The sequence below is a fragment of the Lactuca sativa genome, chromosome 8 (genome assembly GCF_002870075.4).
Source record: "Lactuca sativa cultivar Salinas chromosome 8, Lsat_Salinas_v11, whole genome shotgun sequence".
Classification (NCBI taxonomy): Eukaryota; Viridiplantae; Streptophyta; class Magnoliopsida; order Asterales; family Asteraceae; genus Lactuca; species Lactuca sativa.
In genome coordinates, this window is record NC_056630.2 from 73,498,814 (window position 1) to 73,511,998 (window position 13,185).

Sequence of the window (13,185 nt, forward strand, 5' to 3'; positions counted from 1 at the left end):
ATCCATACCGATCTTCGCCGCCATTTGACCGATCATCTTTGGATGATGGAAAATCTTGATCTAAATATGCCACCGGAAGACGAATGGGAAGACCAATATTCGGAGGAAGACTCGTTGCTTTAGTGTTTTTTTTTTTTTTTTCCCCTGAAGTGAGTTTTAATAGTGAAGTGTATTTTTTTATGTATTAAATCATATTTAGGTCTTAAGTAGTATTAAATCGTGTTTTAAGTTATTATATATATTATTTAATATTAAATAAAAAATATTTTTTTATTAAAAAATAGTAATTAAATTAAATTATAAAAAATATATTTATTAAAATATAGTAATTAAATTAAATTATAAAAAAAATACAAAAAGTTGAATGCTATGAATATTACCAATCTTAACTCTTAAGTGTGGTGCTAAAATGAAAAAAATAATATAGCATTTAAATACTTACATGCCAATGTGCTAGAGTGTCGCAACTCTATTGACGTAGATGGACGTTAAATGGATAGGGTCCAATCGGAGACCCCACCTGACCTTTCCCCTCAGCTCCAACGGCCGACTCCACTCCCGAGTCGTTTTTGCCTGCTCCCGACGACCCTTCTCAGTCTCCTTCCCAAATCAAGATGGGGTTTTTCTGCTACAACTCGATTTTTATTTATTTATTTATTTATTTGCTTTCGACCATCACTGTCTTCATCGCCAAAAAGGTTAAAAAAAAGATGAGTAGGGCTCAGCGCAGATGAATCAACGAAGATAGTGACGGTTAGTGGTTCGTTGTGGTCCTTGTGGAAGCATTATAAAGACTACTCCGTTAACAATCACTAATAAAAAGAGGAAATTGGCATACCTCTTCGCTGTCCTCTGCGGCAACCGCACAATGAAAACCCTGGAGTTGACCTAATCGACAATCCAACACAAAGGTTCAGTGCCTTCCGGATTCAGTTCAACCTAATGCAGAATCAAGTTCGTATCATTGTTAGCATTCAAGTGAAGGTATCCGGTTTTTTTTTTTAAGTAGACAAATGATTCAGGTTTTGTTTTGATTGAGTCAAGTTTTTGGATTAAATTTGGGGTTAAGATTTTGGTTTCAGTTAGGCAGGTTGTTGGGTTTCTATATCGGTGTCACTGTTACGATTTTGGGTACATCTTAACATTAACAACAATGGCGGAGTAATAGTAAATGGGTGTTTTGGCAGGTGAGTTCAGATTGCAAAAATATGTCTGGATGAACAAGGCTAGTTTTATATACCAACAATCATATGGCTTAGAAAACTCTTCATCTGAAGAACAATGGTGGGTCGACAATAAGAGACGATTTCATGAGCCTTAAGATGAACCACACCACCACCAATTCAAAAATTTGCAGGGGGTACAATCTGCTATTGCATGTGGTACAAGTCTATTGGACTCTCTTCCCACACACAGAAGTCATCTAGATATTTTTTATACAAGTATTAGTAGATTGTCCATGTAAGCATTTCCGAGACAAAAAATAAAAAGCAACTTGTTAGAAGGTCGTATTGCATGTTTTGGTCCTAACCTGAAACTTTGTTACAAATGTTTTGTATAAAAACCAACAGTATTGCCTAAATCATGAAAAAAGGTGAGAAGCTCTTTGATAAATAAGTATTTAGCTTTTGTATTGATATTAATAATAGTAATAATAAGTAATTTAAAATTATTTGAATATTAGAAATTCCACATCATCGGTTTTGTACACATGACAGATGATGTGGATAATGAAAATTCAAATGGCAACAACTTGTACCACATCATTGATTAAATCAATCTGCCCTGAAAAGTCATTGATTATGATGATGACATCAACAGTGGGAAAACAACTCAAGTTGTATTGAAAAAATTAATTGATAAGAAACTCCTAAGGAGGTGCGCAGACCACATATACTCTATCTCAACACTTTCAATGAAAAAACAACTCAATTTATATTATAGAAAATATCACGTGATACGAAATTTCTTGGAAATGATATATCTTTTACTCTGTATATAGTTCATTTCATTTTGGTGCTCCAACCACATACATTTTGTCTCAACTCTCAGCAAATTTATGCATCCGTCGCATCCCTTAATTTCTTCTTCGTCATTTAAAGGGCGCGCTTGAGTTTGGTGTTGCTCTGGGAATCTGTGGTACGTTCCTCTAACTGTTAAACTGATGAATTATATATAAGTTACCAAGAAAGAAACGAAAGTGCTAATTAATGAAGTTTTATATAAGTTATTTTAAGAAATGTCAGATCCAGAATGTGAGAAACGTATTTTGACTTAATCTAATCAAAGTTGTGAAGTTTTTGAATTAGTGTCGTTAGAAGATCAAATTAAGCAATTTGTGAAGTGAATAATGATGGCCAACGGCTTAGTATTTGGATCAAAAGTTAACCCGAAAATTAAAAAAAAACAAAGTAAAACAGCAACAACGCTCCTTCTGAGATACAGTCGTGAGTCGTCACCACCCAAAAGGAATCGTCGGGCAATCCAACTTGAAATTCTCGATACAGATACACCATGAGATTCTCAAATCAGCCTTCAAGATCACCTCCTAATCCTGCCAAAATTAGGATAGCAATGGAAAATAATCTCTAAACTTAGAGAATTAATTTTAAGGAAACCTCCAAAAACCTGCCTTTTCCATTCATGATTTTCACTCTGTGGTTAACCGATCTAGTGAATTGAGAGAAAAAAGTCAAGCGGTGGATCAAACCCTGTGGAAATTGAAGTATGAGCTTCCACGTCTTTTAAGAAAAATCTCAATGTAGAACATAGAGTGAAACATTATTAGTTTGTATAATGTAATTGTGGAAAAACTAACTCACATTACCTAAATCAATTTATGCCTATCTTTAGAATTGCGACTTGCTTGTATTATGCTTTCAAAGGAGTTTTTACATGGTAACCTATTATATCGGTTATGAGTTGTGCATGGTTTTCCTACATAATAACAGGTTTTATTGGAAACTCAAATCTCTTTGTATAAAGTTCTTTTCACTGAAGTGCTAATACCACTTGCAATCTATCTCAACAAATCGACACATCGATGGCATCTTCTTCATCATCTCCCTCTCTTCCGGCCTTTTCTTCTCATTTGTGGAAGTACCATGTTTTTCTTAGCTTTAGAGGAGAAGATACTCGCAGAAATTTTGTTGATCATCTCTACTCGGCTCTTGAACAACAAGGGATCTACACCTACAAGGACGATGAAACACTTTCTCGGGGCGAATCGATCGGCCCAGCCCTTATGAAAGCTATAGAAGAATCTCAGATTGCTGTCATCATATTCTCAGAGAACTATGCAGACTCTTCATGGTGCTTAGATGAACTTGCATGTATTATGAAATGCAAGGATATTAAAGGCACAATCGTTATGCCCATATTCTATGGTGTAGATCCCTCTGAAGTACGAAAACAAAAACAAAAATATGGAGAAGCATTTGCCAAGCATGAGTTGGAGAACAAGAAGAAAACTAAATCTTGGGGACACGCAGTTGTGGAGGACCCTTGGGGATTGCTCTCTGCACCTCGAGAACAAATCCGGAAATACCAAGAAGCCTTTGCCAAACATGAGTTGGAGCACAAGGCCAAGGTTGAATCTTGGAGAAAAGCACTTGTGGATGCAAGTAACATTTCTGGATGGGAACCCAAACACGTTGCCAACGGGTAATGTTCTTTTTTGTTTTTGCACTTTTTATGCCTAGAATATGCATGCTCTACAACTCATTTACACTTGTACCTTGTTAGTTTTTTTATACAAATATAATTATTCTTGATGATGTTGATGACCGTATAGATCAATTGATCAGTTATGTATAGGCTTAATTTAAGTTATGATGGTTTTCATTGACTTCTAATTCTGATTTCTTATTTAACGCCTGCTTCAAGCTACAACAAAGAAATCCATCTTGCTTTGTTTGTTGCTGTTTGAAACCATTCAATGTTTCCCAAGAATATTACTACATATACTTGTGATGTTAACCTTAAGAGTCCTATTTTGAATCTGAACTTTCATGGAGCATGAAACAAATTACTTTTTTGTCAATTCGAGTATGTGTTAATAATCCTTGCATATCCAATGTGTAGGCATGAATCAAGGGTTATCAAAGAAATTGTTGACACAATTTCACAGAGGTTGCAGTTAGTACCTTCAAGTGCAAATGAGGACCTAATCGGAATGGCGGCTCGCATACAACGTTTGAAATTAGAGTTACAAATTGAGTCAGGTGGTGTACGAATGGTTGGAATATGGGGGGTTGGGGGTGGTGGTAAGACTACTCTTGCTTCTTCTATTTATGATGAAATCTCTAGCATGTTCGATGGTTGTTGCTTTGTACAAAATATCCGGGAGGAATCAAGCAAGATTAATGGTTTGGTAAGCTTGCAAAAAAAAATTCTCTCTGGTGTTTTGAAACAAAAGGAAGTTCAGGGAATAGAGAGAGTTGAGGAAGGAAGACGCATGATACAAAATAGGTTATGCCATAGAAAGGTCCTCATTGTTCTTGATGATGTCGATCAGCTTGACCAACTAAAAGCGTTAGCTGGATCACATGGTTGGTTCGGTGAAGGAAGCCGAGTAATAATGACAACTAGAGATGAGCATATATTAAATGCACACAGAGTAAATGTGACACACAGTATTAGATTGTTAAACAGTGATGAGGCTATTAAGCTATTTTGCAAGCATGCACACCGAGATCACACACCCATGGAAAATTATGAGCAGCTTTCAAAAGAGGTGGTCTCTTATGCCGGTGGGCTTCCATTAGCACTTACAATTCTTGGTTCATTTCTATGTGACAAAAATATTCATGAGTGGAGGAGTGCATTAGCAAGACTGAAAGAGATTCCAAATGATAATATTCTGGAAACGCTAAAAATCAGCTTTGATGGACTCACAAAGGTTGAGAGAGAGTTGTTCCTTGATATTGCATGTTTCTTTAGGGGGAAGTACAAATACAACGCAATGCGGATCTTTGATGCTTGTGGTTTTCATCCAGTTATAGGAGTAAAGGTGTTGATACAAAAGGCTCTCATAACTATTTCAGAAGATGGATATTTTGATATGCATGATCTGGTGCAAGAAATGGGACACTATATTGTTAGAGGGGAACACCCTAAGCACCCTGAAAAACATAGTAGGATTTGGAAGGAGGAAGATGTTTATAAAATATGTGCTATGGATGCAACCACGGTAATGTTTAAGCTAGCTTTGCATGATATATTATGTCTGTATAAACAATCACTTTTGAATCCATCCTGATTCCTGACACCATTTTGTTCCTCTATCACAGGAACTTGACAAGATTGAAGCAATAGAAATGGATTTTCACTTCCAGCCAGCAAAAAAACAAGAACAAGATCTTCCTTCGGTTTCTGCAAACATGAAGAACCTTCGGTATATGAAATCGATAGGGGATCCTGCAAAATTATTGTTTAATGACCTTCCACTAAGGGAGCTTTGCTGTCTTATAGTGTCCTCAGGTTCTGAAAAGCAACTTTGGGAGGGCTGTAAGGTAATTTGTATTGTTGGTCACTTTGTCTAATTAACAGATGAAAACAAAGTTGATGATGAATTACAGACACGACTAATCCGGAGTATACTTCAATTATCTATAGTATTGAAAAGCATGGACCTTTATTCTGTGAATGTCCTTTAAAGATATTTTATTATCTTTGTTTTTCTCAAGTGATTTATAGATACTTTATTAAACAATTGAACACATCAGATGATTTCCATTTGTGTTTGTCTGAGTGTGTTTGTGTCTATCTGTGTGTGTGCCATTTTCCTTCAAATCATGTCACCTTGATACATTTTTGACTTGTTTGCACTTGTACTCAACAGGTGCTCCCAAGTTTGAAGTTATTGGAACTTAGCCATATGAATAAGCTAATCATGACACCAAATTTTAATGGACTTCCAAATCTTGAAAGATTCATTCTTCATGGCTGTCTGTGTTTAGAAGAAATTCATCCATCGATTGGATGCTTGGAAAAGCTTGTTTTCTTATCTATAGAAAATTGTCGGAGTCTTGAGATATTTCCACCCATTAGGGGAATAAGGAAACTCGAGACCCTTGAATTCACAGAGCACCCTAAACTTGTTAAGTTTCCAAAGATCCACCATCAGAGGATGGAGAATTCAACACATCTTGATTTGGATGATAATAGTGGGAGCCAAGTTGCACCCTACATAGAATCTAGTACAAACTATGTTGTTAGTTGTTTGAGGTGTGGTTGCAGACATCTTCCTGGTGTAGAATGTTGTGTAGAGGGGCCTTGTTTATCTCGCAACATATTCTTAGTTTTGTTTCACAATTTGCAAGAACTCCACTTCTTAAGGAAGTTGGATCTGAGCGAGTGCAATTTGGGAGATGAAGATATAGGCTCTGATGTTTTGGAGTTGCCCAACTTGCAAGAACTCAATCTATTCAGAAATAAGTTTTCACAGTTAAGTTTTAGTTGCTTGCAATTTCCTCGACTCAAATGGCTCGACGTGTCATTCTGCAAAGAACTTGTAGAATTGTCGGAGCTGCCACAAAGTATAGCCATTGTTAGAGCAGATTGTTGTGACTCACTTGAAAGCTTTGGAGGTATCTCAAACTGTAAATGGTTGTGGAAAGTCTCACTTTGGGGGGCTTACAAATTAGGTCCGCGTGTTGGTGAGATATTACTAGGCTCCATGCTCCAGGTTTGGCTTTATACTATACGTACCTTTTGAATTTTGTTCTTTATCATATTAATTAACCCAATGAATGTGTTTTCCATGGCAGGGGAATGCTATTGAAGATCATTTTATCAGTTTCACCATTCCATATCAGATTCCAAAGGGGTTTGTAGGGAGGTTCTTTAGGGGAAAAACATTTACAAAGCGTCTCCCACATGTTAAATGGGACCCATATAAAAGGCATATTCAATCTGGTGAAGAAAAGTTTAGACTGCGTCTTCCAGATGATTGGTGCAATGACTTTTGTGGGTTCTTAATACGCATTATATTCCAGGACAAAGATATGGAGATTGACATAAGTATCAAGAAGGATCCAGATGAAGAAGATTCTCGGTTTGAGATTTGGCATGAGTCTAATGAAACACCAGAGCCTGAATATTTAGAAGGAGAAGTAAAGACATCTGTGGGATATGTTTCCTTTAGTTCATTGAGGCAAACCACATCATTGAATTCATCATACAGTATTATTTCATTTTCCATAAAGAGAAATTGGACTTCGTTTGCAGTTGAGCTTGTTCCTAGGAAAAGTAAAGATGATCCCGTGCAAACGACAAAAGCTGCAACAGATTGCTCAGAATTTTGGCATGAGGAAAATGATGAATATAAAGCATTTATGATCCAAGATAATTCAAAGTATTCTATCAATATTATATGGAAAGCTTAGAAAGATATCTAACAAAACCATACACCCATAGGACGGCTGTCGACTCTTTGCCGGTTCGTATAGTCTGAGTGACTCTGAACTTATGGTTGTGATTACACTGCAACATACATCGAGTAACAAATTGCAAAGGGAGGAGAACAGCTGTCCTGAAGATGATACCATAAAATATTTTGAGCATTGAGAGAGAATGCTTTGTATATAACACTACTACAAAAGACTACATAGGACCCGCTATAAAAGACCCGGTTATTAAACAAAACGGGTTATATTATGTAGAAACCGGGTTTCATGGAAGGGAGAGCTATATGACCCGGTTTAAAGTAAGGAACCGGTCTACATGATCAAGTTAAAGAACCCGGTCTCAATTATACAACCGGATCTTTTTATATTTGTGGTCATATGGCCCGGTTTTGTAAATACAACTGTGTCCTATTGCCAGAATGCTAATTTCCAGGGGTCCTAATTTATGAGAGGATTATCCGAATATATAAGAAAAAACTTGATTTTTAACATATATGTTATGGGTATTCAGGCAAAGTTTTTTATGATAGGTCATGAAACAAAATTTAACTTTGAGGATAATAACCACGAATTTCTAATTGCTTCTTGCAATATTTATTTATTCATCCATTCACTCAATATAAAGGAAGTTAGCCAACATATTTCTCTGTGTCCCTGGTGCCCCGATGTTTTCCTATTTTACCCCGGGTTTTGAGTCTTTTTTGCCTGCATATGTCTCCTCTCTGGTTCCTTGCTAGAGTACACCATCCTTACACCGGAAAACTCATCTTTTGAAGTTCAAGTTGATGATCTTCTCATCTTAGGTTTGTATTTTGACATTTGTCGTTTTTGCCCTTAGGGGTAGCCAATTTGCTATACCACAACAAATTATCAATATAATTGCAAATTGCATCATATACTTGAATATGATGCAAATTAAACACTAAAAAACGAAAAGAAAATCAAATTTAAAGTTTCCTGAGGACTAAAGGTGGAGTGTTAGACAAAAAAAAAGAGGGTCAAGATGTAAAGTGGTATTTTTGTAAATAGGTAGAAAACTAAAATGGTAGGGGTATCTTAATTAAATTAAACAAGGGTATTATAGGAAACAAACATTCAATTACATTATATCCTAAATATACTGATAAACTAAAATATCATCTCTCTCTCTCTCTCTCTCTCTCTCTCTCTCTCATCCTCGCAGTTAGTTTCTTTTCCAATGATTCCCCTTATCAACTTCTTCTCCAACACAAGATCATCTACTGTGTATCTTCATCTCCACCTCCAATGTAGATGATTTGCTTATCAAGTCTATCGGTTTCCCCTAAAATCAACGTCAAGTCATCCAAATATGGAGTTATTGTTCCTCATCGGTCTTTCGTCCCCGGCCGATTTTGAATGCACCAACTCTGCTCTTCTACAATTATGTGGCTGAACACTGTTAATCTTAACCCTGTTTGTGTTAGATCGGACAGATACTTGTGAATATCGAGATTCAATCTTGTATTATGATAAGTTTAGGGTTTGTTGATTTTCAATTTGGTATGGTATGTGATGTTTGATCAGTAATTTAGCTACAATTGTGTTTGAATCGTGATTATTTTTCATTTGCTTAACTTATTGTTTAACGATCTCAAAATTAGGAGCGTTAGGGTTTTGAATTTGCTATAGTTTTCTTTTCGATCTGTTTGGAATCATAGTTTGAATTTGAAAGAGGTCACTGATTTGTTGATACCAACTTGTTATCGGAGGCTTACAGATCCTCACAGCTGATAAAACCATGGTTGCCATGAGTGATTATGACGATTGTCACAAAATTGTCAAACGCAACTAACTCACCAGTCTCCTAGGATCAGCTGCTCAGAAGAGACATCGTGCTCATAGAGACACCATGAGTGATAATCCTTCGAGACAACTTCATGCCTTGGATCCAAATTCTCCTCAGGTAGCAATAAACCTCCGACAAATTATCCAGTCTGAAATTTTCACGCTAGGTAGCAATAAACCTCCGACAAATTCTCCTCAGGTAGCAATAAACCTCCGACAACTTCATGCCTTGGGTTTTTGTCATAAAAGTCCATGAATTTACATAAACAAATTAGTTATGTCCAAAATCGATTTTTTTTTGCCACGGATACCTCACATTTGCCCATCATGTTTCATTTCAATGTTTTTCACCGGTTCCCCTTTACCAACGGGTTACATCCTTCTTTACAACTGGTAACATTATTAAGGCGGTCTCCTCCGTTTCTCTTCGTTAACAAAGTACCCTCTATCAACATTGAGACACACAACCTGCCACCCTCCCATGCGACTACTTCTTCGTATGTAGGTGATAGGAACTCAAACGTTAAACTCCATCCGGTGAAGCATTGTCGTTATCTGAAGCACTCCATCTGGTGAAGCATTCTCGTTATTTGAAGCTAGGGTTTTTTCAAGAGGTAAGAAATTACGATCTGATCATGGTTTTTACGAGAAATCACCTCCATTAATTGCTTACTTTTCATGATAATGGTTACGATTGCGCATGGGTTAGAAATGGGTTCTTTAGCCGATGGTTACGATGACCCATTTGCTGGAATTTACGAGCCATTTTCTGGGTTAAATGAGATGGATTTTGAGCTGCACGAGATTTACATGGATCATGAACCACGACAGGAGTTTGTATTAAGGCTTGATATATGTAAGGATGATTTTCTTAACATTCTACTTTGTGATGCGAACATCAGAAATGCAAGTATGACTGATGAGGTGAAAGATCTAGTGGACCATGGTAATGATTTTCAAAACGATGAGGATGTAGAGGAAGTAGTGACGAACAGCTACATAATACATGATCCAAATGCTAGGTGCTATAAGATGGAACCTAAGTTAGGGGACATGTTTGAACCACCTGCACAACTGAAATTCTATGTGACAAACTATGCAGTAAATTGAGGGTACTAAATATGTAACATCCAAAATTTCAAAACAATTAAAACTTTTCAAAATCACCCATTTTATTAACATTGTTACAAAAAGGTTTTCAATACATTATTTAACAGAGTAATTTCCCAGGTTCATATCATAAAAAACCAACGCGAGGAACGGTACGATCACGCCTTTGCCTTGCCACAGACTCTTGAGAACCTGAAACATAAAACCACAACTGTAAGCCCGAAAGCTTAGTGAGATACCCCCAGAATACCAACCACATATACGCCTTTCCAGGCCCTGACCTTCCGGTCCATGTGTCTCAGGGGACTTCCGTCCCTGCTAGGTAAACCTTCCGGTCCTACCCACGCCGACCTTCCGGTCCATCACACAACATATTGCCTTCCGGCCCATAACATATCGCCTTCCGGCCCATAACATATTGCCTTCCGGCCCATAAGCATAAAATGCATATATAACATAACAAATAATCATATAGCAGTTCATAGACAACAATCGATCAACAGATCACATATCATAGCATTACTCTAAACAAGATACCGGTCTAGCCGGTCACTAGCATAACATTACCCTATGAATCAGTCAACATACTAAATGCATACATACGCCTTTCCAGGCCATGACCTTCCGGTCCACATAGCAATGCCTTCCGGCCCATAACATGTAATGCCTTCCGGCCTATATCATAACAATGACAACTACCCGGATTTCCATCCGATAAATAGGGTCGGCCTTGGTGCCATAAACCCTAGCGATATAGTGAGGATAACTCACCTCGAAACTGCCGACTGAACAGATAGCTCAAGCTGCTCCGATCACTGATACGATCTCCACCTCTGGACAGTCACCAATGCACTGAACTCAAACAATAAAAACAATTACCAAAATACCCCTGGAACCACTGGTAAATCCTTGGTCAAAGACAAGGTCAAAGTCAACCCCTGACTGACCCTACTCGCCGAGTCAACCCTATGACTCGCCGAGTCCCCATACTCAGAACTTCACTCAACCCGCGACCTAACTCGCCGAGTCACCCCAAGACTCGCCGAGTTCAACGACTCTGAGTCCACTCGCCCTTAACTCACCGATTCCTTAAGACACCCTTTCTACACGTCGAGTATCCCCTTTTTACTCGACGAGTTCCTCCTGGAAGAATCGCGGGGCCACCCCGACTCAACTCGCCGAGTCTGAAGAACAACTCGACGAGTCCCAGTTAATCTTCAAGCTACTCGCCGAGTCTGTTCATTGACTCGGCGAGTCCATGCCATGCAACCGCTCAAACTGCATCCTGGGACAATTATGGTTCCGAAATATACAAGCATGGAACCTTCTGGACCTCTAAAGGTCCCAATACAGGGTTATATCCGTTTGATTAACAAAGTAATAATCCATCTAATCACCAAATGGGTTCCATAAACCCTAGATCCATGCACACATCAATATAACAGAAATGATCCGAATTATTACCTGAATAACACACTCTCTGTGTCCCCAAACCTCAGAACTCGAATCCCTTGCAGTTCCTTTAGCCAAGACTCTTCTCCTCCTTGCACAACAATTTCTTCAAGTCACCAATGGCCTTCAATCTTGCTCTAGATGTCCACAGCCGCTTAGGGTTCTTCCCAATCGACTAAAAGACGAACAATGACGGCATATAATGCGTTGTATACGACCCAAACCTGAACGGTTAGGGTTTTCGCTAAACAGCGTAGACTCGCCGAGTCCATATCGGACTCGTCGAGTCCAGTCGCGAACCCGCGACCAGGTCTGCGATCCTACTCGGCGAGTCTAGGCTCCAACTCGCCGAGTCCCCTCTTAAAACACCCCCAAAATCATAATTATATCAATACTTGAAATTCCGGGCTGTTACAATTCTCCCCCACTAGGATTAGACTTCGCCCTCGAAGTCTCACTCTGAAAATAGTTCCGGATGCTGCTCCCGCATCTCACATCCCGGCTCCCAAGTCATTTCCGATCCCCTCCGATGTTGCCACTGAACCAATACCGGAGGTACCTCCTTGTTCCTCAGAACCTTGATCTTCCGATCCCTGATGGCCACTGGTCTCTCAGCATAATTCAGGCTCGCATCCACCTGAATATCCTCTAATGGAACCACTGCCGACTCATCGGCTAAGCACTTCCTCAATTGCGACACATGAAAGGTGTCGTGGATCTGTCCCAACTCCGCTGGCAACTCTAATCGATAGGCTACCCGGCCTATCCTTACAATCACCCGAAATGGCCCAATGTACCGGGGCCCCAACTTGCCTCTCTTCCTGAAGCGAATCACTCATTTCCAAGGAGAGGCCTTCAGGAGTACGAGGTTGCCGACCTGAAACTCAAGCTCGGACCGGCGTCTGTCTGCATAACTTTCCCTGTCGGCTCTGTCGAATCTGCTCTGTCGAAGCTGCTCTGTCGACTGAAGCACAATCTCTGTACTGCACATCACTCTCTGTAACCGAAAATTACCCAAGATGCAACTCTGCTCTAAATCTCAACGATCACTCGACCCATAAGGGTTAGGAAACCATGAACCACCGGATCCCCGATCCAAATCCCACTTTGTCCATTCCGGACCGACTGAGAGATCCACTCTCACTCTCAGAGCAACTCTCACAAGTTCTCCTCTTGCCATCACATACACATACTGAACTAGTCACAACACCCGCAGGTTGAAAGACCCGATACACTGATGATATCCTCGAACATCTCCCACGCTGAACCACTACATCCACCCTACACTCTGATCAGAATCACACTGAGAATTTAAGATTCTCTCTCTCCCTGCATCCCTTCTGAACCTCAACAGACATCCCAAACCGGATGGGTTCCTACTTCGCTGCCGCGAATATGATGCTCAAAA

At 39.0% G+C, this 13,185-nt stretch overlaps 1 protein-coding gene across 1 annotated transcript; it reads left to right on the plus strand.

Moving 5' to 3' along the window:
- The first annotated feature begins 448 nt into the window (after positions 1–448).
- On the plus strand, positions 449–9,004 carry LOC111900588 (disease resistance protein Roq1). The gene is made up of 8 exons (XM_042897032.2): positions 449–984; positions 1,188–1,382; positions 2,003–2,139; positions 2,952–3,663; positions 4,084–5,191; positions 5,292–5,513; positions 5,843–6,688; positions 6,771–9,004. Exons 4-8 carry the CDS (start codon positions 3,044–3,046, stop codon positions 7,386–7,388), a joined length of 3,414 nt encoding a protein of 1,137 aa, XP_042752966.2. The 5' UTR covers positions 449–984; positions 1,188–1,382; positions 2,003–2,139; positions 2,952–3,043; the 3' UTR covers positions 7,389–9,004.
- Positions 9,005–13,185: the final 4,181 nt, after the last annotated feature.

Excerpts from the sequence above, each read along its gene's own strand:
- LOC111900588 (XM_042897032.2), top strand. The coding sequence starts at position 3,044 with ATGGCATCTTCTTCATCATCTCCCTCTCTTCCGGCCTTTTCTTCTCAT. Across the intron at positions 3,664-4,083 it reads CCCAAACACGTTGCCAACGG|GCATGAATCAAGGGTTATCA; the intron begins GTAATGTTCTTT and ends TCCAATGTGTAG. Across the intron at positions 6,689-6,770 it reads TACTAGGCTCCATGCTCCAG|GGGAATGCTATTGAAGATCA; the intron begins GTTTGGCTTTAT and ends TTTCCATGGCAG.